Consider the following 27,868-nt stretch of genomic DNA (forward strand, 5'->3'; position numbering starts at 1 on the left):
CGGCAAACAAACCCCTCCCCCTGCGCAGGGTCTGTGCCTCTACCGAAGGCCCTGCCTACAAAGACGCCCCGAGGGCCCCACCGTGCGCCCCGACCTCACACTCCCCGGACCCCAGGTCGGTCAGAGATTAGAAGCAGCCATCTTTCAGGAGCACAGCACCAGCCTCTCCTGCGCCCTGAAAAGTCACCCGCACTCCTGTGGCTGTTCCAGCCACTACGCATCGCGGCGGCTTTGCTGGAGCTGGAGGGGCCAGCGCCCGGCCCCCGGCGGCCTCCTCCCGCCCTGTACAGCGCAGTTACCCCTGGGGACAGGAGGCAGAGGCGAGAGCGAGCTGCTGCTATAAAAAGGCTGCTTATCTCAGGAACTGGGCACCGAGGACAAGTGTGCGCTGAGGACAGAGCCTCGGAGCTGATGTCGAGAACTCGGCCCGGTTTGGGGGGGTTGGGGGTAGTGCTGGGAGGGAGCAGGACGGGGGGGCGGGCATGACAGAGAAGAAACGAGAACTAGGGAGGTGGCGCTGATCCTTGGGTCCGGGTCAGCCCACAAGAAACCTCTGCCGCTGAGGAGCACTCAGCTGTTCTGGGAGGGGCCCCGCGCTCCGCCACCCCTCCACCGGCGCCCGGACCTCAAGGCGGCCTGCGTTCCGGGCGGCTGGACACGCAATTACCCGAGGAGATAGAGCTTTCGAAAGCATCTGTGAGCACAGAGCAGGAGCTGCACCCGCAGCTAGGACGTGCAGGCAGCGGTGCCCACGGAGAGGACACGCAGGGCGCCGCCGAGAGAAGCGCCTGCAGGTCTCCTCCGGGGCAAACCACGCGCTCAGAAGCGGAGCCGTGGCCTCACTCCTTACTCCGCGTGCTGAAGGTCACGGTTGTGTCCCCACATTTACTCACGTTTTTAAAAGTATGTTTTTATTGATTTTTTAGAGGAGGGGAGAGGAAAAGAGAGAAACATCAATGGGAGAGGAACACCGTCGGTTAGCTGCCATCTGCACACCCCACTGGGGATGGAGCCGGGCATAGGCCCTGACCGGGAACCATGGGCTGACAACCGCTGAGCCACACCAGCCGGGTACCACGGATGTAGGTTTTATACTCAATTCGCGCCTGTTCCTGGCGTTCTCTCCTCGGTGCCACCGGTGTGAGGGGCACTGTCCTGCCACGGGAAGGGCGTTCACACCCACTCACACTTTGCATCCAGCCACTCCCGAAACCGTCTCTCATTCCAATCACCTCTTGGGTGACATGCTGGATTCTCTTACGTCAGCTGTGGGGGGTACACCTAATGTCTTTTCTCTTGTGTTTGACTGGCTGGGGTGCCCAGCACGCCCCGGAATCACCTATCGGCACTGGTGTTCTGGGCTGCAGTCGGAAGTGGGAATGTCTGTGCCGGGAGCTGCCTGCCCATGCCAGCACCACGCAGGCTCTCACTCACGGGTGTCTGTGGCTGAGTGTAAGTGACTTCCTCTTGGATCACGTCATTTATATAAAACTAGTAGCCCTTCACACGAATCCGTGCGCCAGTAGGTCGCCGCTGCCCTCCTGTAGCTCCCGCCCGCTGCCCCACCCTCCTGTAGCTTCCCCGCCCCCCTCTCATAGCTTGCTGCCCCGCCCTGTCCTGTAGCTCTCTCCACAGCCCTGCTTGTAGTCTGGTCGTTAAGCCTCAGGGTGTAATGGATAATTAGCATAATCCTCTCTTATTACATAGGAGGATACGTTAAAGGGCAGGATCAATATCAAAACAATTTGGGAATAAAAGCCATAATTAAAGAAACAATCACCTGAGTATAAATTTACAAAAGCAATATACAAGAAAAATGACTATCCATGTATATTTATTACGATACTAGTGGCCCGGTGCACGAAATTCATGCATCGGGGGTGGGGGGTGTTCCTCAGCCTGGCCTGCACCCTCTCCAATCTGGGACCCCTTGAAGGATGTCCTACTGCCGGTTTACAGGGATCGGGCCTAAACCGGCTGTCGGACATCCCTCTCACAATCTGGGACTGCTGGCTCCAGCCGCTCACCTGCCTTGCCTGCCTGCCTGCCTGATTGCCCCTAACCACTCTGCCTGCCGGCCTGCTCACCCCCAAATGCCCCCCCGCCAGCCAGATCACCCCAACTGCCCTCCCATGCAAGCCTGCTCACCCCCAACTGCCCCCCTGCTGGCCTGCTCACTCCAAACTGCCCCCACCCCCGCGTCCTGATCACCTCCAATTGACTCCCACTGATGGCCTGCTCACCCCCAACTGGCACCCCTGCTGGTCTGCTTACCCGCAACGGCCCCTGCGGTCCCATCCTGGCCTGATCACCCCCTGGCGACCCAAGGTCCCAGCCCCTCCGTTTTTTCATTTTCTTTGTTTTTTAGTGCCTCCTTGAGTGGAGGCCAGGGCCAGCTGGAAGCAAGTATCTAGGATTTATTTATGTTCTATAATTGAAACTCTGTAGCCTTGAGCGGAGGCCAGGACGGGAAGCTTGGCTTCCTCCATTGCCGAGGCAACCCTAGCCTCCTGCTTGCTCTACCTCTGTGGCTGACTGCTATCTTGGTTGGGTTAATTTGCATACTCGCTCCTCATTGGCTGGTGGGCGTGGCTTGCGGGTATAGTGGAGTGATGGTTAATTTGCATGTTTCTCTTTTATTTATTACTAGAGGCCTGGTGCACGAAATTCATGCACGCGGCTGTGTGTGTCCCTCAGCCCAGCCTGCACCCTCTCTAATCTGGGACATCCCTGTCACAATCCAGGACTGCTGGCTCCCAACTGCTCGCCTGCCTACCTTCCTGATTGCTCCTAACGGCTTCTGCCTGCCAGCCTGATCACCCCCTAACCACTCCCCTGCCAGCCTGATTGATGCCTAACTGCTCCCCTGCCAGCCTGGTCACCCCTAACTGCCCTCCCCTGCAGGCCTGGTCGCCCCCAACTTCTCTCCTCTGCCGTCTTGGTCACCCCTAACTGCCCTCCCCTGCAGGCTTGATCACCCCCAACTGCCCACCCTTGCAGGCCTGGTCCCTCCCAACTGCCCTCCCCTGCTGGCCAGATTGCCCACAACTTCCCTCCCTTGCAGGCCTGGTCCCTCCCAACTGCCCTCCCCTGCTGGCCATCTTGTGGTGGCCATCTTGTGTCCACATGGGGGCAGCCATCTTGTGTGTTGGAGTGATGGTCAATTTGCATATTACTCTTTTATTAGATAGGTTGATATATTGCTAATTAACTATAAAAACATAGGGCAAAGTTCTTTTTTAGAAGACTTAATTCAAGATTTAAGACTTTTCATCTACTTCAAAAACACACTTAAAACATTTTCTTTTCCCCCAATAATTTATTTTAAGAATGCCATTTAAAAACATGAGTGAGCGGGTGGGGGGCAATGAGGGGATAAGGACACATTTGTAATACCTTAATCAATAAAGAAAAAAAAAAAGGAAGGAAGTAACAGAATGTTGCAGCCACTCAAATAAAGCACTATCTAAAAAAGATCCTTTAAAAAAATAAAAAATAAAAACACGAGTGACAGCCCAGCCGGCGTGGCTCAGTGGTTGAGTTTAGATCTAAGAACCAGAAGGTCATGGTCAAGGGCACATGCCCGGGTTGTGGGCTTGATCCCCAGTAGGGGGCATGCAGGAAGAGTGGACCAATGATTCTCTCTCATCATTGATGTTCCTCTCTCTCTCCCTCTCCCTTCCTCTCTGAAATCAATAAAAATATATTTTAAAATTATAAATAAAAATAAAAATAAAAACACGAGTGAGATGAGGAAGGGCGCCCCCGGGAAGCGGGCCGCTGCAGCGGGCACAGGAGAGGGAGCTGGTTACTTGGCTCTTTCCTTGAAGTTACCAAGAATTAAGAAACAAGACAAGTTTCCAATTAAAAATACGTTGAAGCCAAAACCGGTTTGGCTCAGTGGATAGAGCGTCGGCCTGCGGACTGAAGGGTCCCGGGTTCGATTCCGGTCAAGGGCATGTACCTTGGTTGCGGGCACACCCCCAGTGGGAGGTGTGCAGGAGGCAGCTGATCGATGTTTCTCTCTCATCGATGTTTCTAGCTCTCTATCCCTCTCCCTTCCTCTCTGTAAAATATCAATAAAATATATTAAAAAAAAAAATACGTTGAAGACGCTGTGGCCTCTCAGCAAATATTTACCCACCCTGAAAATACTCAGGATCACAAAACCCCGAAGCAAGCCTCAGACCGCAAACGAAGTCAAAACGCCTGCAACCCCCAATAAGAACGCCTGTGACATTGGAGGTGTGCGGCAGGAGAGAGGTCTTAGTGGTCGCTGCTGATCACGAAACCCACTCCCAGGGACTCGCACGCTAACGCCACGATCGCCACGCAGCGCTAAAGAGCGCCCAGGGCAGAAAACGCATTTAAAACGTGACACTCCCACCCTGCTCCTCAGAAGCAGGCACGCGGCGTCCTGCTCTCTCCTGCTTTCCTCCAGGTGGTTGCACGGGCCCCGGGCCACGGCTGTCCCGCACCGTGTGAGTGTGTGCGTCTCCCCGAGCGCGGCACCCTGTCCCACGGGGGTTTCCGTGTGGTTCTGCTCGCGTGTAAGCATGACCACACCGAGCTCAGTTCCCAAGTCCGCTTCTGATGTCCCAGCTCAGGAAAAGCTACGGCCGCCCGGGAGCCTGTGCCCGCCGAAGCAAGACTCCCATTTGGTATTCCTGCTTTTTAATTTTGTTATTCCTCACTCAGGGATATTTTTCCCCTGGATTTTTAGAGAATGGAAGGGAGGGGGAGAGACAGAGAGAAAGAGAGAGAAACATCGATGTGAGACAGACACATGGATGGACTGCCTCCCACACACACCGACGAGGGCGGGGATGAAGCCTGCAGCCGAGGTACACGCCCTTGACTGGAACCGAACCCGACACCCTTCAGTCCCAGGGCTGATGCTCTAACCACTGAGCCAAACCAGCTAGGGCCAGGCTCCCATGTCTTCAAGAGATGAGCCTGAGGAGATGAGCCACGCCCGTGGCTCCAGCTCCCGCCAGACGAAGCCGCACGAGAGAATTCTGTGCGCGGGGCTCTAAGCTGAACCGCACAGAAGCCCGCTGAGCCGGAGGCTGCAGCAGCTGGGGATCCTCTTCTTTCGCCCCGAGTGACAGGTCTTTGAAAGATGAGGTTGGACCATACGAACACGCCGTTTTTGGGGTCAAGAGGGTCACATATGAGAATTTCACACGGTCCAACCTCTGTGCACTGGTGCTCCTCCCCCTGACTGCTTCTGGGAGGTTTTCTATTCACATGTGAGAGTATTTAGAACACACACACACACACACACACACACACACACACATCCATCCCTAGGCTGAGCTTATAACACTGGCTGCAGAGGGGAGAGCTGGGTGTTTGAGGCTCGCTGGCCCGGCTGGACAGACACCGGCACACCCCAGCTCAGGACACCTGGACACAGGCAGGCACACGCACACACACATGCACACACACCACACACACACCACGCACACACATGCACACACATCACACATGCACACAACACACATACCACGCTCTCTCTCACACACACTCACAGCACGCACACGCACACACAGCACACATGCACACTCACAGCACACACACCGCACTCTCACAAACACGCACACACACTCACAGCACGCACACACATCACGCATGCACACACACTGCGCTTTCACACACACATCACACATGCATACAAACTCACAGCACGCACACCGCATGCACATGCACGCACACACACAGCACGTGCGCCCACACGGTGCTTGCTGACCGGGCTTCCTGAGATGCTCACTTTTGCTGAGACGCCTGCTTGGACCGGCATGTCCGGGGAGGGGGGCTCAGGAATGGGCTCACACAGCCTCCTCACGCTGTAGTCTGTCAGGTAAGCGCCGTAAGAGGTAAACGGTGTCTCTCTCAGTTCCACTGGCCCAGCCTTGGGCAAACTACGGCCCGCGGGCCGGATCCGGCTGTTCTATCCCATTCTCTTGCTCTCCCCTCCGCTCCTTTACTTTGAATTTATATTAGTTCACACAAACACTCCATCCATGCTTTTGTTCCGGCCCTCCGGTCCAGTTTAAGAACCCATTGTGGCCCTCGAGTCAAAAAGTTTGCCCACCCCTGCACTGGCCTCTCGGGGAGCTCCCCCACCCCCTCCACTTGCACAGTTTACAACCTGCTCAGCCTGCCCTGCCATCGCCACCCAGGAAGACAGGCCCTTTCCCTGGGCGAGAGCAGCAGCACAGGCGACGGCAGTGATGGGCCTTGGCTTCCTCGAGAGACCACCCGATGCCCACCCAACGGAAACAGTTTGGTCCCCTCGTGTGCCTCAATGCCCGGTACGACACGGAGTGCCAGCGGGTAACCCTGCTCAGCCTGCCCGGGGCTCAGTTGGTTGGGCATCGTCCCGAGCACTAACAGGGGCTGGTTCGATCCCCAGTCAGGGTGCATGCGGGGCTGCAGGTTCGGTCCCCTTGTTGGGGTGCAGGAGGCCGCTGGCTGATGCTCCGCCCTCACACCAATGCCGCTCTCTCCCTCCCCCTTCCTCTCTCTCTAAAATAAAATACACATAAAGCCCTGCGCACAGTGCTGTGAACCTGCACGGCCACGCCCCTCCCTCACCCACAGGGAAACCAGCAGGAGAAGGACTTGAGGTCCTCCTCCCTTTCCCATCTCAGTAAATGTCACCGCATCTTGTCTACAAAGACCAACACAATGACCTTGAAAATGAATTCAATCTGCACCCCAAAGTGCTCGGCCTACGCCTGCCCCTCACGCTGACCAGCCCTGAGCACGGACCGCTTGTCATGGGTTCCCAGCAGCCTGAGTCACCGGCGGCCCCGGACGTGTCCTGCAGCTCTAGCCCCGGTGACCCTGGCCACACACCCTGTGCACAGTCTCTGTGGCCTCCTTCGCTGGGCTCCTGTCCCCTCCCCTCTGTCTCCCATCCCCACAGAAGCCAATGGAGATGGGCAGGACAGGAGGGCCCAGCGCCATGTACCCTCCACTCAGCTCACGCACAGCACAGCGCAGAGGCCCGGCCCTGCACGCCGGCTTCCCACGGCCCTCACCCGCTGGAGCCTCTGCTGGCCGGTCCCGCACAGGCACTCGGGCTCACGGGAAGTCACCGTGCCGGCCACCGGACAGCCCTCCGAGGCCCCACAGCGCCAGCACTGAGGACACAGGTCTCTGAGTCTCCGTGTCCCCTGGCACAGTGGCCGCTCCGCTGGCTAAGTGGACAGGTGACCCGAGACCTGGCCCACACCAGGGAGGTCAGTCTGGCTGCCCAGTTGATGGCACAGGGCGGCTGACCAGGCTGGTGCCCAGGTTCAGGCCAGACAGTCACACAGATGCCAGCTCAGAGAGAGGGGCTCCCGGGCCCCGAACGTTCTCCGCCCAGGGCATCCGCTGCCCTCTGTCCACCTGCAAGTGCTCGCACAGCCACTCTGTCTCTGTCCTGTCCCGGTGCGCTGTGAGTGTGTGTGCGTGCTGTGCATGTGCTGTGTGTGCATGTGTGGTGTGTGTGCATGTGTGTGTGCTGTGCGTGTGCTGTGTGTGCATGTGTGCGTGCGTGTGTGTGTGTGTGCGCCTGCCTGTGTCCATGTGTCCTGACACAGCACAACTGACTCAGTCCACCGGGCAATGGGCGTGGCCTCTCTAGCGAACTTTGCATTCCCAAGACCAGGGTGGGGACGTGCGGCCCGCGGGCCATCTAAGGCCTCAACATCATTTGCCTGGCCCCGCCAAGGCATTAGGGGTGAGGTAACTAAATGTCTGACCAAAGATAGCCGGCTCATCTTCAAGTTGATAATTTTGTATGGCCCTTGACATTACAAATACCCAGCGGCCCTTGGCAGAATAAAGGTTCCCACCCCTGCCCTGGACTGAGCGCCTGGGCCTGCGTGAGCATCGAGCCCCGTGTGAGACCCAAGCGTCTTCTTCCTGCCCAGAACCCCAGGCGCGGAGCAGCCGCAGCCAGCGACCCCGTGCGCTCGGCTCCCGCTGCCGGGCAGGCAGTGGCTCCAGGGCAGGCAGTGGCCGGGAAGCAGGCCCGCCCGGCCCACCAGCAGGGACACAGATGCCTCCGGCGCTTTGTTTACCTGCAAAGAACACGACTCACCGCCTGACGCGCCCGTCTGGGCCGCCACTGCCTCCAGGTGGTGCAGGCCAAGCCAGGTGGTTGCACAATGGCCTCCCGGGTTGGAGGCCGCCCTATAATTATCTCTCCCGATAACCCGGTAACCCTGTGTACGTCCTCGGTCCGCCCAAACCGGTAAGAGCCATGTCGACACTCAGCTGTGTCACTGCGGGAAGGGCTCCAGCCTCCGCACAGCACCCTCCAGCATCAAGCCAGCAGGTTCCAACCTCAGCGGACAGACGGCGGGGGGGCAACCTGCCCCCAAGACAGACCTGGTGAAACGATCAACATGTCACCCCAAAAGCTGGAGACCAAACGTCATGGGCTCTGACCCCAAACAGCCAGCGGGTCTCTGGGTTTTCAAACGATGGCCAGGGCTGGGTTTGCGTGACCGAGAGGCCAGCCGCGCGCCCAGCAGGAACAGGGGACCTGCCCACTGAAATGCGACTTCCCAACAGGCAACCCACCGGGCGCTCTCCCGGACGCCAGGCCCACGGACGCTCCCGCCCGCACACCCACTGCGGCCTGGAGACGGGGACGCTCCGGAACCCAGGCAGCGGCTGCGGGCGGGCCGCGGCCTTAACACAGAACAGCGGGGCTTCCTCTGCAGTCCCATCGCCGCAGCCGCAGGGAACACGCCCCGCGCCATCCCGAGCAGAGACGACCGCAGCTCGCCGGCCAGCACCGCCTCAGCTGGTCCACGCAGAAGCCCCTGAACTGCGTCCCTCAGCGCCTGTACTGACCACGGGTCTGCAGCGAGCATGCATTGTGACCCCGTGTACGAGAACGTTCCATCCAGCTCCTCCACTCGGTCTCGTCTAGAACTTCCTCCGATCAGAACTCCCTGCCTGACCACGCGGACGCTGGGCAGAGACGGGCCGATTCGGGCCCTGTGTCTCCTCCACCTGCCAGCCCCGCGGACTTCAAAGGCCAGCGTGGGCACACTCCCCCGGCAGGCTCTTCCAGATGCCCGGCCAGAGCTCCCTCCGGCTCTCCGTGCGCCTCTGCAGCGCACTGAGCCTGGCACACACCCGACTGGGCACCGGTCACTGGGCGCCTGTCTCCTCGGCTGTCAGCGTGCCCGGGGGCAGGGACTGGCAGCGCCCACCCTGGAGCCCCCGCACCTGGCAGAGGGTCTTGGGTACATGCCAGAAAAGTCTGTCAGTTTGATTCTTCGTTCCAGCGTCCACAGGAGGCCACTCATTTTAATGCTCTAGTCCTTCCTTCGCCAGGTTCCTAAACCTTGGATACTCGGGTCCCGGGGGCGGGGGCACACGGGTGGTGGAAGGGACACCCAGGCAACCACGCATGACACTGTGACTCCCACGCTGTAAGAGGGGACCCCGAAACAGCTAACACAGCTGACCGCTCCCTCACTTCCAGGGGCTGTGACACTCAGTGTTACAGAGGCTCCGTCCCCAGCGCGGTGAGGGAGGGGCCCGAGATGGAGCCTGGCTCTGAGGCCTCGGCACACTGCGCCCGCCGGCCGCACCATCCCTGGGCCGCCACGTCCACCAGGAGGGGGAGACTGTCACCTCGAAGGTTATGAAAACAAAGAGAGGGACAGGGATATTTACAGGAAGTCAAAGCAACTCGCAGACGCAAATAACCCGTGGCAGGGCCTGGAGGAGATGACGCTGGGCCCCAGCTCCCACTCAGGCACCTCGGCCTGAAGGAAGGGCCCGGTCCCAGAATCAAAGGACCGGGAGGGAGACTTCCGTTCCTCCCAGCCGCTCCCTGCCCCCTCCCCCGCTGAAACGCCAGCCACTGAGCTAGAGGACACGGTGGGCAGGCGAGGTGTCAGCTATGGGCTCCACGTGGGCGAGGATGCCCTTCAAGGGCGGTGGAACAGACGTTGGGGTGAAGGAGAGCAAGAGGACTGGCAGCAAACCCACACGTAGAGAAGGCTGCGACAGGGAGAGCGACAGACAGGGAGAGCGACAGAGGCGGGAGCGACAGGAAGGGGCACTCAGCGAGGCCGGGGCCGGGGAGCCTGCTCTGGGGGGGTGTTAGCCCATCTGAGGCCTGCAGTAAAGCCAGGATCCATGTTCCAAGGTAATAAAAACACGTCGGACATTTACGTTTGAAATGTGTGAGGGCAGAGGGAGCTAAATGGGCGGGAAGTCTCCACACGTCCCTTAAAGCCCTAACACACGGTTCCAGCCCGGGACCGGGACCAGCCAGATGTGTACAGTACACCTACAGCCACCGCCACACAACCATGCAGAGCTCTGCCTGACACACTCAGCAGCCAGTCATCAGAGACAGACACCTTTACAGTCCTTAGACCAGCTGTGGGCAAACTACGGCCCGCGGGCCAGATCTGGCCCGTTCGGCTGTTCTATCCGGCCCGCGGAGCCGAAAGAGCGGAGGGTTCTCTTGCTCTCCCCTCCACTCCTTCACCAGCAGCAGTGTTAACATGGCAACGTCGGAAACACGGCCGCAGCTCCTTCTTCTGAGTGGGCGGATTTATATCCGGATTTATATCCCCATTCAGTAGAAGGAACAACCTCTCCGTCTTCCAGAGGCTCCTTGGAATGCCCGCGGACCGTGCCCCGACATCACCCTGGGAATGCGGAGACACGGTATCGTGGAGATGTAGGGAGACACGCCCCTGGAGAGCACAGGATCAGAGCATTAGCTAAAAAGGAGACCAACAACACTATTCCCACTGAAGTGGATGTTTTAAAGACCAAAAACCTTTCAACCCAGTCTACATTGCCATCTACATCTACATCCCAGGCATCATTTGGAAGTTGCACTAAAGAAAATGTTTAATTTACTGTTTACACATTTTGTTCTTTTCTATTTGTTTTAGTTTTAAATTATTTTATTATATTTAAGTTTAATTGGAAAGGCTTTTGTACCTTTCCTTTGTTAGGCAATTTTATTTTGCCTTTGCCATCTTCAATATAAGGTATGTTATTGTGCTATGATTCCTCCATTTTTTGAAGTTTCAAATTATAATAATTAGTGTTTACATTCTTCTTGTTAAAATGTTTGAAATGAATAAAACTATTGAAATAAAAAAAAAAAAGACCGTACCCTTTTATGTAATGTTGTTTACTTTGAATTTATATTAGTTCACACAAACACTCCATCCATGCTTTTGTTCCGGCCCTCCGGTCCAGTTTAAGAACCCATTGTGGCCCTGGAGTCAAAAAGTTTGCCCACCCCTGCCTTAGACCGAAGGGTCTCGGGTTCGATTCCCAGCCGGGGCGGTTGGTCAATGTGTCTCTCTCTCTTTCCCCCCTCCCTCCCTTCACTCTCTAAAAAGTAATGGAAAAATTATCTTTGGGTGAGGATTAAAAATAACCCACATGAAGGTAAGAAGTAAAAAAATAATAAAATGAGCCCTTGCCAGTTTTTTCAATGGTTAGGGCACCAGCCTGCTGGTTGAAGGATCAAGGGTTCGATTCCTGTCAAGGGCACATACCTCGGTTGCAGGCTCCATCCATCCCTAGCCCCGGTCGGGACACGTGCTGGAGTCACCCAGTGGATGTGTCTCGCTCACATTGATGTTTCTCTGACTCTCCCCCTCCCTTCCACTCTCTCTAAAAATCAATGGGAAAAATATCCTCAGGCGAGGATCAAAAAATAATAATAAAATGAGACTTATGCCCCAACATATTAATAATTACGTTACCTCAAGTGTAAATGGTCTAAATAGACAAACTAGTGGACAGACATGAACAGAGTAAAGACGATACGAGGTAACAACACGCTGACGATAAAACTCCCTTCACACAGCTCAGTGGGTCGGTGCCAAGCACACGGATGGAACACACATGCCCCCAGCATCCAGGACAGCAGTGGCCGTGTTCGCACAGACGGATGTCAGAGCAAAGAAAACCAGCAGGGACAGAGAGGGACATCACGTATGGACATGAGGATCAGCCCCCCAGGAGACATAACCCTAACATTTACACACCACACAACAGAGGCCAGACTACTCAGAACAAACACGGACTGAGCTACAGGGGAGGGACGGACAAATCCACACCGCACAGGTGACCCCGGAACAACACGGCCTGGAACTCCGTGGCGTGGGCCCGCTCCATGCGGGTGTTTCCCAACAGAGGCTGCACGTGTGCCTTCTCTTCCCCAGGGCCTTCTCCACGTGTGCTTTCCTCTAGCTGACTTTGTTAGCACACAGGCGATAATGCACAGAACATACAAACTACGTGGGAATTGGCTGTTCATGTCGGCAGAAAGGCTTTCGGTCAGCAGTGACTGCGTGGAGGGCCAGCACCCCTAACCCCCGCGTTATTCGAGGGTTAACGAGTCGGAGACTTGGACACAGCATGCTCAGCAGCGGCCACCCTTCAATCGGCGAGGACACAGGAAAACACCACCGTCCCCCAACAGGATCTCACGGACAGAGAGCACTCCCCCAGGTAACAACCTTTTCCCGTTTCCATGGACCATCCCCAGACACAGGCGCACAGATACAGACCACACTCCGACCCCGGCAAACTTAAAGGAACGAGACCACGCAGAGCTCTCGGGCCATAACAGAGTCAGAGAACGCAGTGACCAAGGCGGCAGGAAAACCCAGCAACTCTTGGACGCAACGGCGGGCCTCCAAGTCACCCGAGGGTCACCGAAGACATCGCAAAGGAAATCAGCACGCACGTGAATCCAACTGGAAATGAAACACCGTGTATAAAAACACGCGGGCGCGGTGAAAGCGGTGCTGAGGAGGCAAGTTACAGCACTGAGGATGCTTACAGCGAAGAGAGGAAATGTCTCAAATAAACAAGCCAAGTCTCCACCTCAAGAAACTGGGGAAAAAGGAGCGAAATAAACCCAAAGGAAGTAGAAGGAAGGAAATGATCAAGAGTAGGAATAAATGCAATGGAAGACCAAAAAACAAAACAAAAAACAGCCGAAACCGGTTTGGCTCAGTGGATAGAGCGTCGGCCTGCGGACTGAAGGGTCCCGGGTTCGATTCCGGTCAAGGGCATGTACCTTGGTTGCGGGCACATCTCCAGTGGGGGGTGTGCAGGAGGCAGCTGAATCGATGTTTCTCTCTCATCGATGTTTCTAACTCTCTATCCCTCTCCTTTCCTCTCTGTAACAAATCAATAAAATATATTAAAAAAAGAAAAAGAAAAAAAAAGAAAAGAAAGCCATCCCTGTCCGCAGAGAGCATGATGATGGATGTTCAGAATCCCCAGGAATGTTCAGGGGAGCCCTGAAACCAGTAAGTACAGCCCCCAGGTCACAGGACACAGGCTGAGACACAAACATCAGCCCCACGGCTGTACTAGCGAAGAGCATTTGGAAATGGAAAAGAGACGCAGTGCCCTCTTCACAAAGCTCCAAAGGAGGTGGAATACTTTAGCACAAGTGTAACGAAACTCACGCAGCATCCATCGGTCGACGGTCACCCAATGCTCATCAGCGATGACCTTCTCCATGAAGACATACCATGTTCATGGACCGTGACACTCACCACAACAGGGAAATCTAGTCTCTCCAAACTGACCTGTAGTTTTAACGCAATTGCTATAAAAATCCAAGCAAAGTTGTGTTTTTTTTTTTTATAGACATAGACAAACTCATTCTAGACTTTATAAGGAAAGGCACAGTCCCGGGAATAACTAAGAAATCTTGAATTGTTTTTATCCATATTAAGGCCTACTATATGGCTACAGTGATCAACACAGTGTGATGCTGGCAGAGGAGAGACAGACAGATCAGGGGGTGGAACCCAGAAATAGACCCATACTGATTTTTTAAAAAAACTTAAGTTATTGATTTTTGAGAGAGAGAGAGAGAGAGAGAGAGAGAGGGAGAGGGAGAGGAAGGGGGGAGATGAAGAAACATTGATTTTTTTGTTCCATTCATTTATTCCTCCATTGGCTGATTCTTTTTCTTTTTTTTTTTTTTTTAAATATATTTTATTGATTTTTTACAGAGAGGAAGGGAGAGGGATAGAGAGTTAGAAACATCGATGGGAGAGAAACATCGATCAGCCGCCTCCTGCACACCTCCCACTGGGGATGTGCCTGCAACCAAGGTACATGACCCTGACCGGAATCGAACCTGGGACCCTTCAGTCCGCAGGCCGACGCTCCATCCACTGAGCCAAACCAGCTAAGGCATTGGCTGATTCTTATACGTGCCCTGACTGGGGACTGAACCAGCAACCATGACCTATCGGGACAGTGCTCCAACCAAGCGTGCTGCCGGGCCAGGGCCGACCCCACTGATTTTGACTAAGGTGCAAAAGCAAATCGACGGGAGAAAGACAGTCTTTTCAACAGATGTTGCTGAACGATTTAATATACATAGAAAAAAAAAAAAAAAAAAGGGAAGGAAAAAAACCTTCACCTTATACAAATATTAATTCAAAATGGGCCAGGGACTTAAATGCAATCTGTAAAACTATAAAACCTTTAGAAAAAAATAGGAACTCTTTGGGATCTATGGCTAGACGAAGTGTTTGGAGACTTGACATCAACAGCATGAGCCACACAGGGAAAAACTGATGAAATGAACCTCATTAAGAGTGACAACTCGGCTCCTGGAAAGCCGAGTGGATGAAAAGTAACCCCATACAGATTGGGAGAAATAACTTGCAAACCACATATCTGTATCCGTGCCGGGGGGCACCGAGCTCACGGAAAGGGGTTCAACTCCGCTCCCCACGAGGGAAATGCAATCAGACGGCAGCGCGGCAGCACTCACACACCTACAGACGCTGGACTAAGGAAGCGACACCTCCAAGTGCCGGCTCGAGCGTGGAGAAGCCGGCTCGCTCCCGCAGGGCTGCTGAGAGCGTAAAATGGTGCGACCGCTTTGCAAACAGTGCCCTTACCAAACTGAACAGGCAGCCCAGCCGGCGGGGCTCCGTGGTTGAGCGCTGACCTATGAACCAGGAGGTCACAGTTCCGTTCCCGGTCAGGGCACACGCCCAGGTTGTGGGCTTGATCTCCAGTGGGGGGTGTGCAGGAGACAGCCGATCCATGACTCTCTCATCATTTATGTTTCTCTCTCTCCCTCTCCCTTCCTCTTTAAAATCAATAAAAAAATATTTTAAAAAAATCAATGGAAAAATATCCTCAGGTGAGGACTAACAAAAAAAAACACACATAAATAAAAAAAAAAAGAAAATCACTAAAAAAACAAAACTGAACATGCAGCTACCATACAACTGACGGATTTTATCCCGGATACGTGAAAATTGATGTATACACTACAACAGGTACAGAAGTGTTCATAGATTTGCTCATACGAGACGGGAATGGGAAAGGACCCAGCTGTTCCCCAGCAGGGTAACGGGGCACCGTGGTAAATCCACACCATGGATGCTGCTCAGCAATCAAAAAGCAGAACGACGGGTTATTGATACATCAGACAACCTGCGGGAATCCCCAGGGAGGTAAGCTGAGTGATAAAAGCCAATTCCAAAAGATGACATTTTGCATGATTTCACGTGTATAATGTTCTTCAAGCGACAGAAGCATACCATGGGAAAGCAGACGGGTCAGTGCCAGGGCAGGGAGTGGCTAGAAAGGAACAGGAGGCACCCTTTAGGTGAGGGAATGTTCTGTCCCTTTCCCCACGTCAATATCCCCCGGCTGCAACACCGCACTTCAGTTTCGCAAGACACTTCCATGGAGGCGGACTAGGCGGAGGGGACACGGGATCTCTGTATTATTTCTTACAGCTGCATGCGACTCTGTGATTATCTCAAAATTAAAAGTTAAAAAAAAAAATAAGACCAGGTTCTCAGCTCTGCCACCTACGAATTAGGTACCTGACCTTGAATTTTAACCCCCTATCTCCAGATCCTCCTGACTAAACGGGACGAAGCCACCCCAAGTGCTGTGGGCGGTAAATGCCCGGTGTGAGGGGGCCTGGCAGTGAGCGTGGCGCACAGTGAGTGCTTTAAAAGCAAACAGCCTGTTGCCACGAGACCTTTCCGAGGCACAAACACTATTCTGAACGGCGTCACTCAACTGTCCACCGGTGAGGCCACCCGAAGTCCCTTCCCAAAGGGATCTGTCCCACCAGGGGTGGGGGAGGGTAACCTTTGGTTTTAGGACGGGAGCCGACGTTCTAAGGAGTTCCTGAAATAGTCACAAGAAGTACAGCGAGCTTCACACAATCAGTGAAAGACGGGGGGCGGAAAAAAGGGTGTTGGTTCAGCAGCCCCGTGTCGGTTGCTACGTCAGTCAAGTGGATGTTTCTGTGCATCGGGAAAAGCCTGGACTGAGTTTTCTCAACACATTTCCGCACTGATCCAGACTGGGATTCTGTGTTTCAGAATACCTTCTCCGCCTCTGAGTTTAAAGAAGCGAGGTTTGTGCCCGGTTTGGAGGCCAGAAGAGCGGCGAAGGGGAACCTGGCCAGGGTCACAGCAAGGCAGTCAAGGGCACTTCACCCCGAGGAGGAGGGGGGATTTCAAACACACGGGCCTGGAATCGCCCGGGGCACCCAGCCTTCGGAGCCTTGGGAGCGCGGCTGGGCCAGCGCTGACTCACAGGCTTTGGAAGGAGGTGAAGAGGGAAGGGGAGGTTTTATCCCTCAGGTCTCTCTCTTCCCCGACCTGTCCTGATCCTAAAAGGGCTGTTTCTATGACAGTGAAACATTTCAGTGACAGGCACGTAACGTGGGGATGCGGGTGCGAGATGCCGGATGCGGGCCCGGGCGTGTGCAGCCCAGGGTCCCAGGGTCCCAGGATCCCAGCACCCAGGCCCGGCGGCGAGGAGCCACTAGACCCGAAGCCAAGGCCAGAAGCTTCCTGGGGGTGAGGGAGGGAAAATGTGCCGGGAAGGAGGAGCTCCCCACTTTGCTCACTTGAACGTCCCTCGGGCACTACAAAACCCAGCCTCCAGGCAGACCTCCACCTCCCCTTCCAGACAGCCTTCCTCAACCTGTAATTTGGTTCCCACACACCAGGCCTGGGAAGGGTGGTGATAAGAAACCTAAAAAAAGGGAAATGCCCGTACCCCGTGGCGGGGCGGTCCTCAGCGGGTTCCTCCAGGCCCCGGGGCTTCAGGGCCCTTTAGGGCACACAGGCTCAGGGGGACACCAGAACCCAGACGCTGTGGACTCCATAGGTGTGTGTGTGTGTGTGTTTTCCCGCCTCAAATAAATTGTAAGGAATAAAATCGGGGCAAGAGACGGAAGAACCTGGAGATTCCACAGCCCCTGAGACGTGCGTTAAAAATGGCAACGCAGGGATGCAATGTATCCCGGACGCAAACAAACAAAGCCATTACGCGCAGCAGCAGAGGGAGGGGAACGCGGCGGGGCGCCTGCCGAGGCCAGGGGGGTGCGTCCTCAGCTGGATGCGGCCGTGGTTGTAGGAAGACACGCGGTAAATGCCCTGTGTGACCAGGTGACCCCACGTCTGGGCGGCGGGGCCCCGTGAGACGGGCTGGACCCGGCGATCGATCGCCGGTGAAGTGGGGGCGTCCAGGCGCCCTACTGTCCTCCCCACTCGGGACGCGGTTGGCATGTTCTTGATCAGCAGCTCAGAACCGAGGCTGCGGCCCGACTCCTCTCTCGTTCCCGGCGCCCGTCTACACTCACCGGGAGGGGAGGGCAGGGCAGGGCGAGGCTGGCTCCCCGGCTGGACCTGGCACCGCGCCGCTGCCATCGCGGAGGGGCGCGCCCTCGGCCGGGTCCAGGGGCCTCCCCACCGCCGAGACCCCGCCCCTCCGGCCCCCAGAAGTTGGCCAGCTTTCCCACTTCCACCGTCCCCAGGCCCCTACGAGGGCAGGAGCGAAGGCCACCACGCCGCCGGGCAGACGGGGCGCGCATCCTCGGCCAGCTCCCCAAAACGGGGGAGGGGGGGGGGCACGTGGCCGCAGGAAGGGGGCTGTGCCCACGCCAGGGGGCAGCCCAGGCGCAGGCAGGGGCGGGCGGTGGTCCCGGCCGGGCGCCGCGGTCCGCGGGGCCGCACCTGCGCGCACCTGGGCACACCTGGACACACCTGGGCGCAGGTGTGCGGGCGGGCGCGGGGACGCACGCACCTTGAGGATGTTGTCGAAGATGGTGTCGCGGAACTCGAGCAGCGCCTTCTGGTCGAACTCGCGGCCGTGGATGATGCGCATCTGCTTGAGGAAGGTGGACTTGCCGCTCTCGCCCGCGCCCAGCAGCAGGATCTTGACGAGACGCCGCACGGCGCGCCGTTCGCGGGCCAGCCCCGCGTCGATGTCCCGGCTGCGCCGCCGCGCCTCGCGCTCCGCGTCGCGGGCCCCGCTGCCGCCCGCCCTGCGCTCGCGGCCCCCGCCGGCCTCGGCCGGCAGCAGGCAGCGGCTGAGGGTCCGCACCACGCCGGACATGGCCGCTCAGGCCATGGACCCCGCTGCGGGCGAGGCGAGCCCCGCGCGGCAGCCGGCCGCTCCCTCAGGCCGCGTCCGCCGCCGTCGCCGCCCGGAGGCCCGCTCTCGCCCGCCGCTTGGCCCCGGCGGAGGGGCGGGGCGACGCGGCCCGGGGCCCGGGGATTGGGCCAGCTGCCTCCCATACGGACGAACGCGCCCTCCGATTGGTCCGTGCCACGCCGAAAGGCGGGCATCCCTCCGGCTTTTGGGGCGTGGTCGGAGCCGAAAGAGGCGGGATCTGTGGGGTGGAGGCGCTTCTCATTGGACGTTCGGGCTGAGGTTCTTTCTTTCAGAATGAAAGGGAGGCGGGGTCCTCGGGGAGGCAGAGTGGCCGTCCGCCATGACCAGTTATAATTGCTCCGGGATCACGTCAATCACGGCGAAAGTGTCTGGGATTGGGGGTTTTGCGAAGTGGGGCGGGACCAGAAGTGCCAGGTGTACAGAAAGTCGCCCAGGATTCCCAGATGGGACCAACCTGGGAGACCTGGAGCTTTGCAGTGTGCGCTCCGTGTTGCCCGAAAGCTGGGGAATGCCGATGAGCGGTTCCCCTGCTGCTCCACCTGTGTTTAGAGAGACAGCTGTTCCCAAACCGTGTTCCTCCCAGGAACGGCGGAGGGGGATGGGCCATACATGTCAGACAAACGCACCCTTTGAGAGCGGCCTGGCGCTGGCGGCTTTCCCTAGAGCTGGCTGGCCAACCATCAGTCACCAGAGCCGCCCAGCCCGCTGCCGCGCAGTGATGGAGAGCGGGGTCTGGCGCTGCTGGGTCAGAGCTGGAACCTGCACTGGACCCCGTGCTAGTTGACTAGTCCAATAACCTCTTAAGGGGCCCCTCCTTCTCCCCCATCTGTGTTTTTCTTTTTTTCTTTTAAAGTTAATGTTTTCATTGATTTTTTTTAGAGAGAGAGGAAGGGAGAGGGAGCGACAGAAACATCAATGAAGAGAGAAACATCATTGATGGGCTGCCTCCTGCACACCCCCTACCTGAGACCAGGCCTGCGACCCCCGCATGGGCCCTGACGGGGAATGGAACCATGACCCGTCTTGGTTCATGGGTCAACACGCAACCAACCGAGCTGCACCGGGATGATAGCAAAGTACCTCACATGGCTTGAAGCTATAAACCGAGAACATGAACTTGTACAACCGGTAGCACAGTGCCCGGATCCAAGTTCGTTCCTGCTAAGAGCTGGCTCACCTTATGACTGAGCCTTAGTGTGAGTCAAGCTCCGGAGAAACCCAGTCTCCCTTCACCTCCAGGTGACTGGCCACATTGGGGAGGCTCGGTCTGTTAGAAGGTAAACTGCGGCATACTAAGGATTTTAAGAGTTTGAGCACAAATCGATTCCCGTCCGGCAGTGCCAAACTGAACAGGGGCTCTGCCCCAGGACGGGCGCAGGACAAAGACTTCGTAGAGGAAGCGCGGGGCAGAGAAAGGGGGTTGTCTGATTGGCGGTAGCTTGGGAACGAGGGGGTAGTTCGTGACCGGTTGTCCTTCGCGTTTTGATCTTGTAAGCTGGAGGCATTTGCAGCTGAGAGTCTGGTGGCCTCAGCCTCGGGGCCACCTTGTTGGATTCATCGAACGGGCCTGAAAGATCATCCTGTCCACCCCCCTCGCCGTGCACAGGTGTGAGATAAAGACCAGCCACAGAGGACTTAGCCGAGGGGCCATCAAGGGCCGGTTCGGACCCTGCCCTCTCCACCCGGCGCTCCGCACGGGTGGGGTGGGAGCAGCAGAAAACATTAGCGGGCGTGATCTCACTCAGTTCTACAGATTTTTTTGCATAGTTATGGAAATGCCAGGCGCCGAGGGCTTCGGGAGAGGAATCTGAAGACAGCTAAAATGCAGCCTTTGAATCAAGAATCGCACACTTCAGCCCTGGCCAGTGTGGCTCAGTGGAGAGAGCATCGGCCTGCAGACCGAAGGGTCTCGGGGTCGATTCTGGTCAAGGGCATGTACCTCGGTTGCGGGCTCCTCCCCAGCCTGGGCCTTGATCAGGGCTCATGCAGGAGGCAACCAATCAATGGGTCTTCCTCACATCGATGTTCCTCCCTGTCTTTCCCTCTCTCGTCCACTCTCTTGAAAAATCAATGGAAAAATGTCCTCGGGAGACGATTAAAAAACAAAAACAGACAGAAAGGAAGAAACGTACACCTCAGCTCGGGCACCAGACCGCACAAGTCACAGGCGCGTGCAGATGAGCGAGTCCCTAGTTCCTGCCCGAGAACCGAGAATTAGTGTCAACGCTTTATGCAGTCCTCTGTCATCCTTCAAAGCGATGGAAAAAGTCTGGTTTCTTTGTGAAAATGGTCTTCCACAGGAAAGTTAAACGCTAGTGGTCTGAAAGAACAAGAGAGAGCGTGCAGAGACCTCGAAGGCCACCGAGGAGGGGCCTGTGGGATTCAGCAATGGACCAGCGTTGGCCCCAATGCAGCTGAAAGAAGCGAAGGTGATTCAGAACACACTTTGAGCGGGGAGGTGGGAAAGGACCAAAGACCACATCTAAAAATGAAAGCTGTGATGATCCAAGTAGAAACGTAATAGACATGTTACGGTGCAGACTCAGACACAGATGAAGAGAATACACCGAAATACAGATCGAAAGAAATTACCCGGAATCCAATACGAAGACAGAGAGGCTAAGAGACAGGAATGCTAGAGGAGGAATGTCTCACACATACACCGAGTGGCCAGATTAGGATGATCTCTGAATGTCTGAACGCATAATAATCTGGCCACTCAGTGTGTGTGTATGTGTGTGTGTGTGTGTGTGTGTGTGTGTATGTATATATATGTGTGTGTGTATATATATATACACACACACATATATATCAGAGGCCCGGTGCATGAATTCGTGCATGGGTGGGGTCCGGCCAGCCTGGCCAGGGGGAGGGAACATGGGCGGTTGGCCGGCCTGCCTGCTGGTCAGCTCAGTGGATGAGCGTCAGCCCATGAACCAGAAAGTCATGGTTTGATTCCCGGTCAGGGCACGTGACATGCCTGGGTTGCAGGCTCCATCCCCAGTAGGAGGCGTGTAGGAGGCAGCCAATCCATGATTCTCTCTCATCATTGATGTTTCTCTCTCTCTCTCCCTCTCCCTTCCTCTCTCTGAAATGAATGAAAATCTATAAAAAGGAACAAAATGGGGAAAATGAGGACATTTCAAACAGATAAAAACAGAAGACTGTATATATTGTGTATAAAGGGCTGAATTGCGCCTCCTTTCCCAAATTCATAGGTGGAAGCCCTAGCCCCCAGCACCTCACAATGTCACTGTATTTGGAGACAGGACTTTAAAGAAGTGAGGAGGTCACTAGGGTGGGCCTCGATCCTGTATGATGGGTGTCCTCGTAAGAAAAGGGAGTTTGAACACAGACACGGCAGAAGGTAGACCATGTGAGGACGGAGGGCAGGACGGCCCTCTGTGAGCGTAGGAGCGGGCTTGGCTGCAGGAGAAACTGACCCTGCCGACACCTGGATCCTGGGCTTCCAGCCTCCCGCTTGGGTAGAAAGTAAAGTTCTGTCTCTGCATCACCCAGCCTGGGTGCTTTGTCATGCCAGCCCCGGCGACCTGACACAGCGGGAAAATCATCTCACAAGGAAGGTCTGCCATACCAAAAGGGACAGTGGCTACTTCGTGGACAGATAGGTAACTCTTACCGACCGCACCCAACACCGATAGTTTTACTGTGCGGAGTTAAAAAAAAAATAGAATTACAATAATAGGACGCAAAAGGCATATCCATGTCAGGAGGGGACAGCCACAATTAGATCTTTGAATTATCTACGAGGAGAATAAGTATTTCGATTAATGTTCAACTTTGTCGAGTTACATAGTCACGTTAAAATGTTTAGGGTGAACACGAAAAGAAGAGACATAGAGTGAATGAATTCCACGTGAGCAGAGGGGCAAGAGGAACGGGGGAACAAAAATCAATCAATGCGCAGAATGCAAACAAAGAAAGAAAAGGGGAAGACGGACACGAACCCCAAGCTCCGACTCACCGAAGTAAATGTACGCGGGTCGCAGTGGTGACAGATGGAGACTGTCAGACTAGAGAAAATAAAAACAGCGCTCAGCTACTTGCTCAGAAAGAACATGCCCACATCCCGCCCCATTCTCTGTCCCACCGACCCAGAAAAGGTCCAAGGAAAAGAAGGAGTGCGGACAGATCTCCCAGGCACACGGCCGCCGAAGGCCGCCTGGCGTACCAGTGTGAACAGGACACGAAACGGAGGTGACGTCCCCAGCAAGACTAGTGACAAAGAGGCCTTTCGGGCGGTGAAAGGTTCCTTCGCTGGTAAGATGCAATGAGTCTAAACCAGCCGGGGGCAAACTACGGCCCGCGGGCCGGACCCGGCTGTTCTATCCGGTTCTCTTGCTCTCCCCTCCGCTCCTTTACTTTGAATTTATATTAGTTCACACAAACACTCCATCCATGCTTTTGTTCCGGCCCTCCGGTCCAGTTGAAGAACCCATGGTGGCCCTCGAGTCAAAAACTTTGCCCACCCCTGGACGCTCACGCAGCTCATTGCACAGCCTCAAATGCTGAAGGCGGAGAAGTTGGCGACCCTCAACGCGGCACTGAAGAATCCGCCGTCCCGGCGGGCGGGGCGAGGGTGCGGATAGCACACATTTCACGCGCAACAGTGAACACGCTTGACCTACTGACGCTAGGTTAAGCAGCGAGCCCAATAGTTGCAGGGGTCCTCAAACTACGGCCCGCGGGCCACATGCGGCCCGCCGAGGACATGTATCCGGCCCGCCGGGTGCCGCTGCCTGTCCTGCTTAGCGGCCGATGCGTCCCGGGCCCGCAGTGCGCATAGGAATTTGTTCATAGTTTTTTTTTAAAACTATAGTCCGGCCCTCCAACGGTCTGAGGGACAGTGAACCGGCCCCCTGTTTAAAAAGTTTGAGGACCCCTGATAGAGGATACAAGTTCTGCTGAAATCCAAGGAACCTTTAAAAGAAATTGACCACAGAAGCCCTGGTTGGTGTAATTCAATGGTTAGAGCACCAGTCTGCGCACTGAAGGGCCACAGGTTTGATTCCTGGTCCAGGGCACGTACCTGGGTGTCAGGTTCGCGCCCCAGGTGTGGGAGGCAACCGATTGAAGTGTCTCTCTCACATCGATGTTTTTATTCCTCTCTCTCCCCTCCTCACACCCTTCTTTCCACTCTCTCTCTGCAAAGCAACGGAAAATAACCTCAGGTGAGGATTTACAACCAACAACAACAACAAATGACCGCAGAATGGGCCCTAGAGCAAGCGTCACTGCTTTTAAAGGACTGATAGCACACCCACCGCGTTCTCCGACCGTGCTGCAATTACCTGTGATATCACAAACATAAATATTCCTTCTGCAAAGTCCAAAGTGATAGACATTAAGAGTGTACCTTCTAAGTAAACGGCGTGTTGCTGGTGTGGTTTGTTACTGCCCCATAATCCGATTCATCCTCCGCATACAGCCTCCCTCCGGCAACGCCGTCGGGCTGTCGCGAGCAGGGCTCCCAGCGGCCTGCCCGAGTCCTGGCCTGTCCTCTGCTGGCTGCATGACCTGGAGCGAATGGCTTCACTCACGGTGCCTCACTTTCCCTCACCTGTAAAGTGGGGGTCACAATGGCACCACGCTAGCACAACGAGGTTGAAATCAGTAAAAGCGAAATGAGGTAGCATGTAAAGTCCTAAGAAGAACGACACACAGTAAGATATCAATGGATAGTAATTATTACTCTTATTATCACTTTTATTATCTTCATATTTCAGAAGTCAAGCTGACAGAAATGGCAAGTCTTCGCCCAAAATCATACTGAAGAAGGGGCAACACCAGAATCTGACTCCCCGTCTTCCGTCCTCACCGGGCACCCATGCTCTCCACGCAGCACCCCCCCCCCCCGTGTGGTGACTAAGAATAAGGTCACCATCCCTTCCTTCCTGCGTCCCCACAAGCCCACCCACTTGGGTCACATTCGAAATCATTTGTGTCATTATATGCTGAGTCCATGAGGCAGGGTGTGGGTCTCTTTAGGCAGGGCTGGAGCCCCTGTACCTGTACTGTAGGAACTCAATCATTGTTTGCTGGGTAGGTGGGGGGAAGGAAGGAAGGGAAGGAGGGCGTGAGGAAAGATGAAAGAATGATGGATGAATGGATGGATGAGTGGATGGATGGGTGGTTGGATAGATGGATGGATGGATAGATGGATAGTTGGGTGGATAGATGGGTGGGTGGGTGGGTGGATAAATGGGTGGGTGGATGATGGATGGATGGGTTGATGGGTAGATGACTGGATGGGTGATGGATGGGTGAATGAGTGGATGGATGGATGGATGAATGGATGGGTTGGTGGATGGATGGATGGATGAGTGGGTGGATAGATGGATGGATGATGAGTGGATGGATGGATGCATGGATGAATGAATGGATGGATAGATGGATGAGTGGGTGGATGAGAGGATGGGTAGATGGGTGGGTGGATGGATGGATGAATGAGTGGATAGATAGATGGATGAATGAGTGGATGGGTGGGTGGATGGGAGGATGGGTGGATGAATGGGTGGATGGATGAGTGGGTGGATGAGTGGGTGGGTGGTAGATGGATGAGTGGATGGGTAGATGGATAGGTGATGAGTGGATGGGTGGATGGATGGATGGGTGGATGGATGGGTGGGTGGATGGATGGGTGGATGGATGGGTGGGTGGATGGATGGGTGGATGGATGGGTGGGTGGATGGATGGGTGGATGGATGGGTGGGTGGATGGATGGGTGGATGGATGGGTGGGTGGATGGATGGGTGGATGGATGGGTGGATGGATGGATGGGTGGATGGATGGGTGGGTGGATGGATGGGTGGATGGATGGGTGGATGGATGGATGGGTGGATGGATGGGTGGGTGGATGGATGGGTGGATGGATGGGTGGATGGATGGATGGGTGGATGGATGGGTGGATGGATGGGTGGATGGGTGGGTGGATGGGTGGTGGGTGGCGGATGGATGGATGGATGGGTAGATGGATAGGTGATGAGTGATGGATGGATGGATGGGTGGATGGGTGGATGGATGGATGGGTGGATGGATGGGTGGGTGGATGGATGGGTGGATGGATGGGAGGATGGATGGATGGGTGGATAGATGGGTGGATGGGTGGGTGATTAGAAAAATGAGTCGATGGATGAATGGGTGGGTGGGTGGCAGGCACAGTCCCCAGGGACCTTGGGAACAGTGCAGAGGGCCCTCTCTTTAGCATGAGCTTTGTCACTTCTCTTGAGAGTGGACAAGGGGACTCTCCAGGGTGCTGCCAGGGCTGGCTGGCTAACTACTCACCCGAAGGAAGTCAGCATGTTTTTAAGGAAGTATGGTCGTGGGACCAGGATCATGGGCTGAGGCACTTCCCCGTTTGAGCCTGGTTTCTACTTCTCTGTCCCCAAGCCCCCAGGAGAGCATGTATGGGGACGCGCAGTCAGCAGTTCTGAGAAGCAGTCAGCGGGCCAGCAGCGGGCTGGCCTCTAGCTCAGGCTCCGACCAGGGCTCAGACATCGCAGGGGGGTTATCGGTCCATCCTTGGCAGCAACACCTGGGGCCTTTCCTTCCTGGTCCGTGTGGCTCCGGTGAGGGTCGGGCTGCCTTGGGGATGCTCAGGCGGCAGCAGCCAGTCCGTCAGGGATACGCAAATGCACGTGACAGAGGGACCCCATTTCTTTTTTTCTTTTTTAAAAATATATTTTATTGGTTTTTTACAGAGAGGAAGGGAGAGGGATAGAGAGTTAGAAACATCGATGAGAGAGAAACATCGATCAGCTGCCTCCTGCACACCTCCCACTGGGGATGTGCCCGCAACCAAGGTCCATGCCCTTGACTGGAATCGAACCTCAAACCCTTGAGTCCGCAGGCCGACGCTCTATGCACTGAGCCACACCGGTTAGGGCTGAAAATAAACCTCTTGACATACGGAAACGTGGCATGAGATTCCGGATATATGTCATTACTATACCACGGCATATGTACACTCTCCTATCTAATAAAAGGGTGACATGCAAATTGACCCGTCAGCAGAACGACCGCTGGACGTCACTATGAGGCACACTGACCACCTGTTGGTCCCTTTCCCCGGCCGGCAGGCTCCGATCGCCCGATGGGAACGGGGAACCGGGGGTGGGTGGTGGTGGGGGGGGCGGGGCTGGCTGCTGGCAGCTGGGGAAGATGGTCCTGATCACAGGCCAGGCCTAGGGACCGTACCCACGCACGAATTTCGTGCACCGGGCCTCTAGTGTATAACATAATATTATAGACCAGGGGTGGGCAAAGTTTTTGACTCGAGGGCCACAATGGGTTCTTAAACTGGACCGGAGGGCCGGAACAAAAGCATGGATGGAGTGTTTGTGTGAACTAATATAAATTCAAAGTAAAGGAGCGGAGGGGAGAGCAAGAGAACCCTCTGCTCTTTTGGCTCCGCGGGCCGGATAGAACAGCCGAACGGGGCGGATCCGGGCCGCGGGCCGTAGTTTGCCCACGGCTGTTATAGACACATACTCTTCTGTAGTTTTTGCTTCTCTGGAGAGCCCCAAACGGAGACAGGCCACGTTGCCCCTTCCAACAAAGGGGCCAGAGGTACCATCATATGATGGTGTCACCGTGGCGTCAGGTTAGTGTTAATGAGTCCCATGGAGTCATTGCAAAGGTTAGCGATGACGTAGGGACGACACCCGGGCTGCAACATCAGGCCTGGCCTCGCCCGGGCTCGGCCGCTCCCGGCTGGCCGACTCTCGGACAGGGCGCACACCTCTCTGTGGCTCAGTTTCCTGTTCTGTAAAATGCAGATGAAATCACCGAGCCTGGAACTCAGCACGCGTCTGGGACCGGGGAGGTGCTCAGCGCTTTGCTGACTTTATTCCTGGTGTGGTCTGTCCCGCTGCCCCTGGCCTTCCCCCGCCCCTACTCCCCGCCCCCCCCCCCCCCCCCCCCCCCGCAGCCTCCTGCAAGTCCTGCCTGCCTCCCTCAGCTTTCTGTGCCGGAGCCCCGCCCTCCTCGGCCCCTCCCCCTGAAGTGTGCAGACCTGCGCTGGGCCCCCCCCCCCCCTGCTCTCTGGGCCCCTGTCCCCGTGGCCCGTGCAGGCCGAGGCTCTCAGAGCTCATGGCCCCGGGCATCCTGGTGGGCTCAGAGCCTCCTGGGGAAGGACAGGAGTGGGAGCCTGCCCCACATCAGAGACCCCAGACGGTGCCCGTGGGAAGCCAGGAGCCATCCCAGGACCAGCCACATGATTGGGGGGGCCCAGTGCAAAACGGCCCCTTGTTCGAGCGGTGTTGGGAACTTCAGATGGCAGCTCAGAGCCTGCAGCCAAGCCAGGGTGCTCCTGAGGACAGCGAGTCTGCCTAGCGCCTGGCGCTGGGGCAGCCCGGGGCCGGACCCT

The 27,868-nt window shown here is 56.0% G+C and overlaps 1 protein-coding gene across 1 annotated transcript in view; it reads right to left on the reverse strand.

Moving 5' to 3' along the window:
- The window catches only part of GNA12 (G protein subunit alpha 12), a 45,005-nt gene extending 26,462 nt beyond the window's left edge, over positions 1–18,543 (reverse strand). The window contains exon 1 of the mRNA XM_080672197.1: positions 18,109–18,543. Coding sequence (XP_080528323.1) covers positions 18,109–18,420 — 312 coding nt within the window. The 5' untranslated portion in view covers positions 18,421–18,543. The remainder of the gene's footprint in view (positions 1–18,108) is intronic.
- Between the last annotated feature and the right edge of the window lie 9,325 nt (positions 18,544–27,868).

The sequence above is a fragment of the Plecotus auritus genome (genome assembly GCF_963455305.1).
Source record: "Plecotus auritus genome assembly, chromosome: 6".
Classification (NCBI taxonomy): Eukaryota; Metazoa; Chordata; class Mammalia; order Chiroptera; family Vespertilionidae; genus Plecotus; species Plecotus auritus.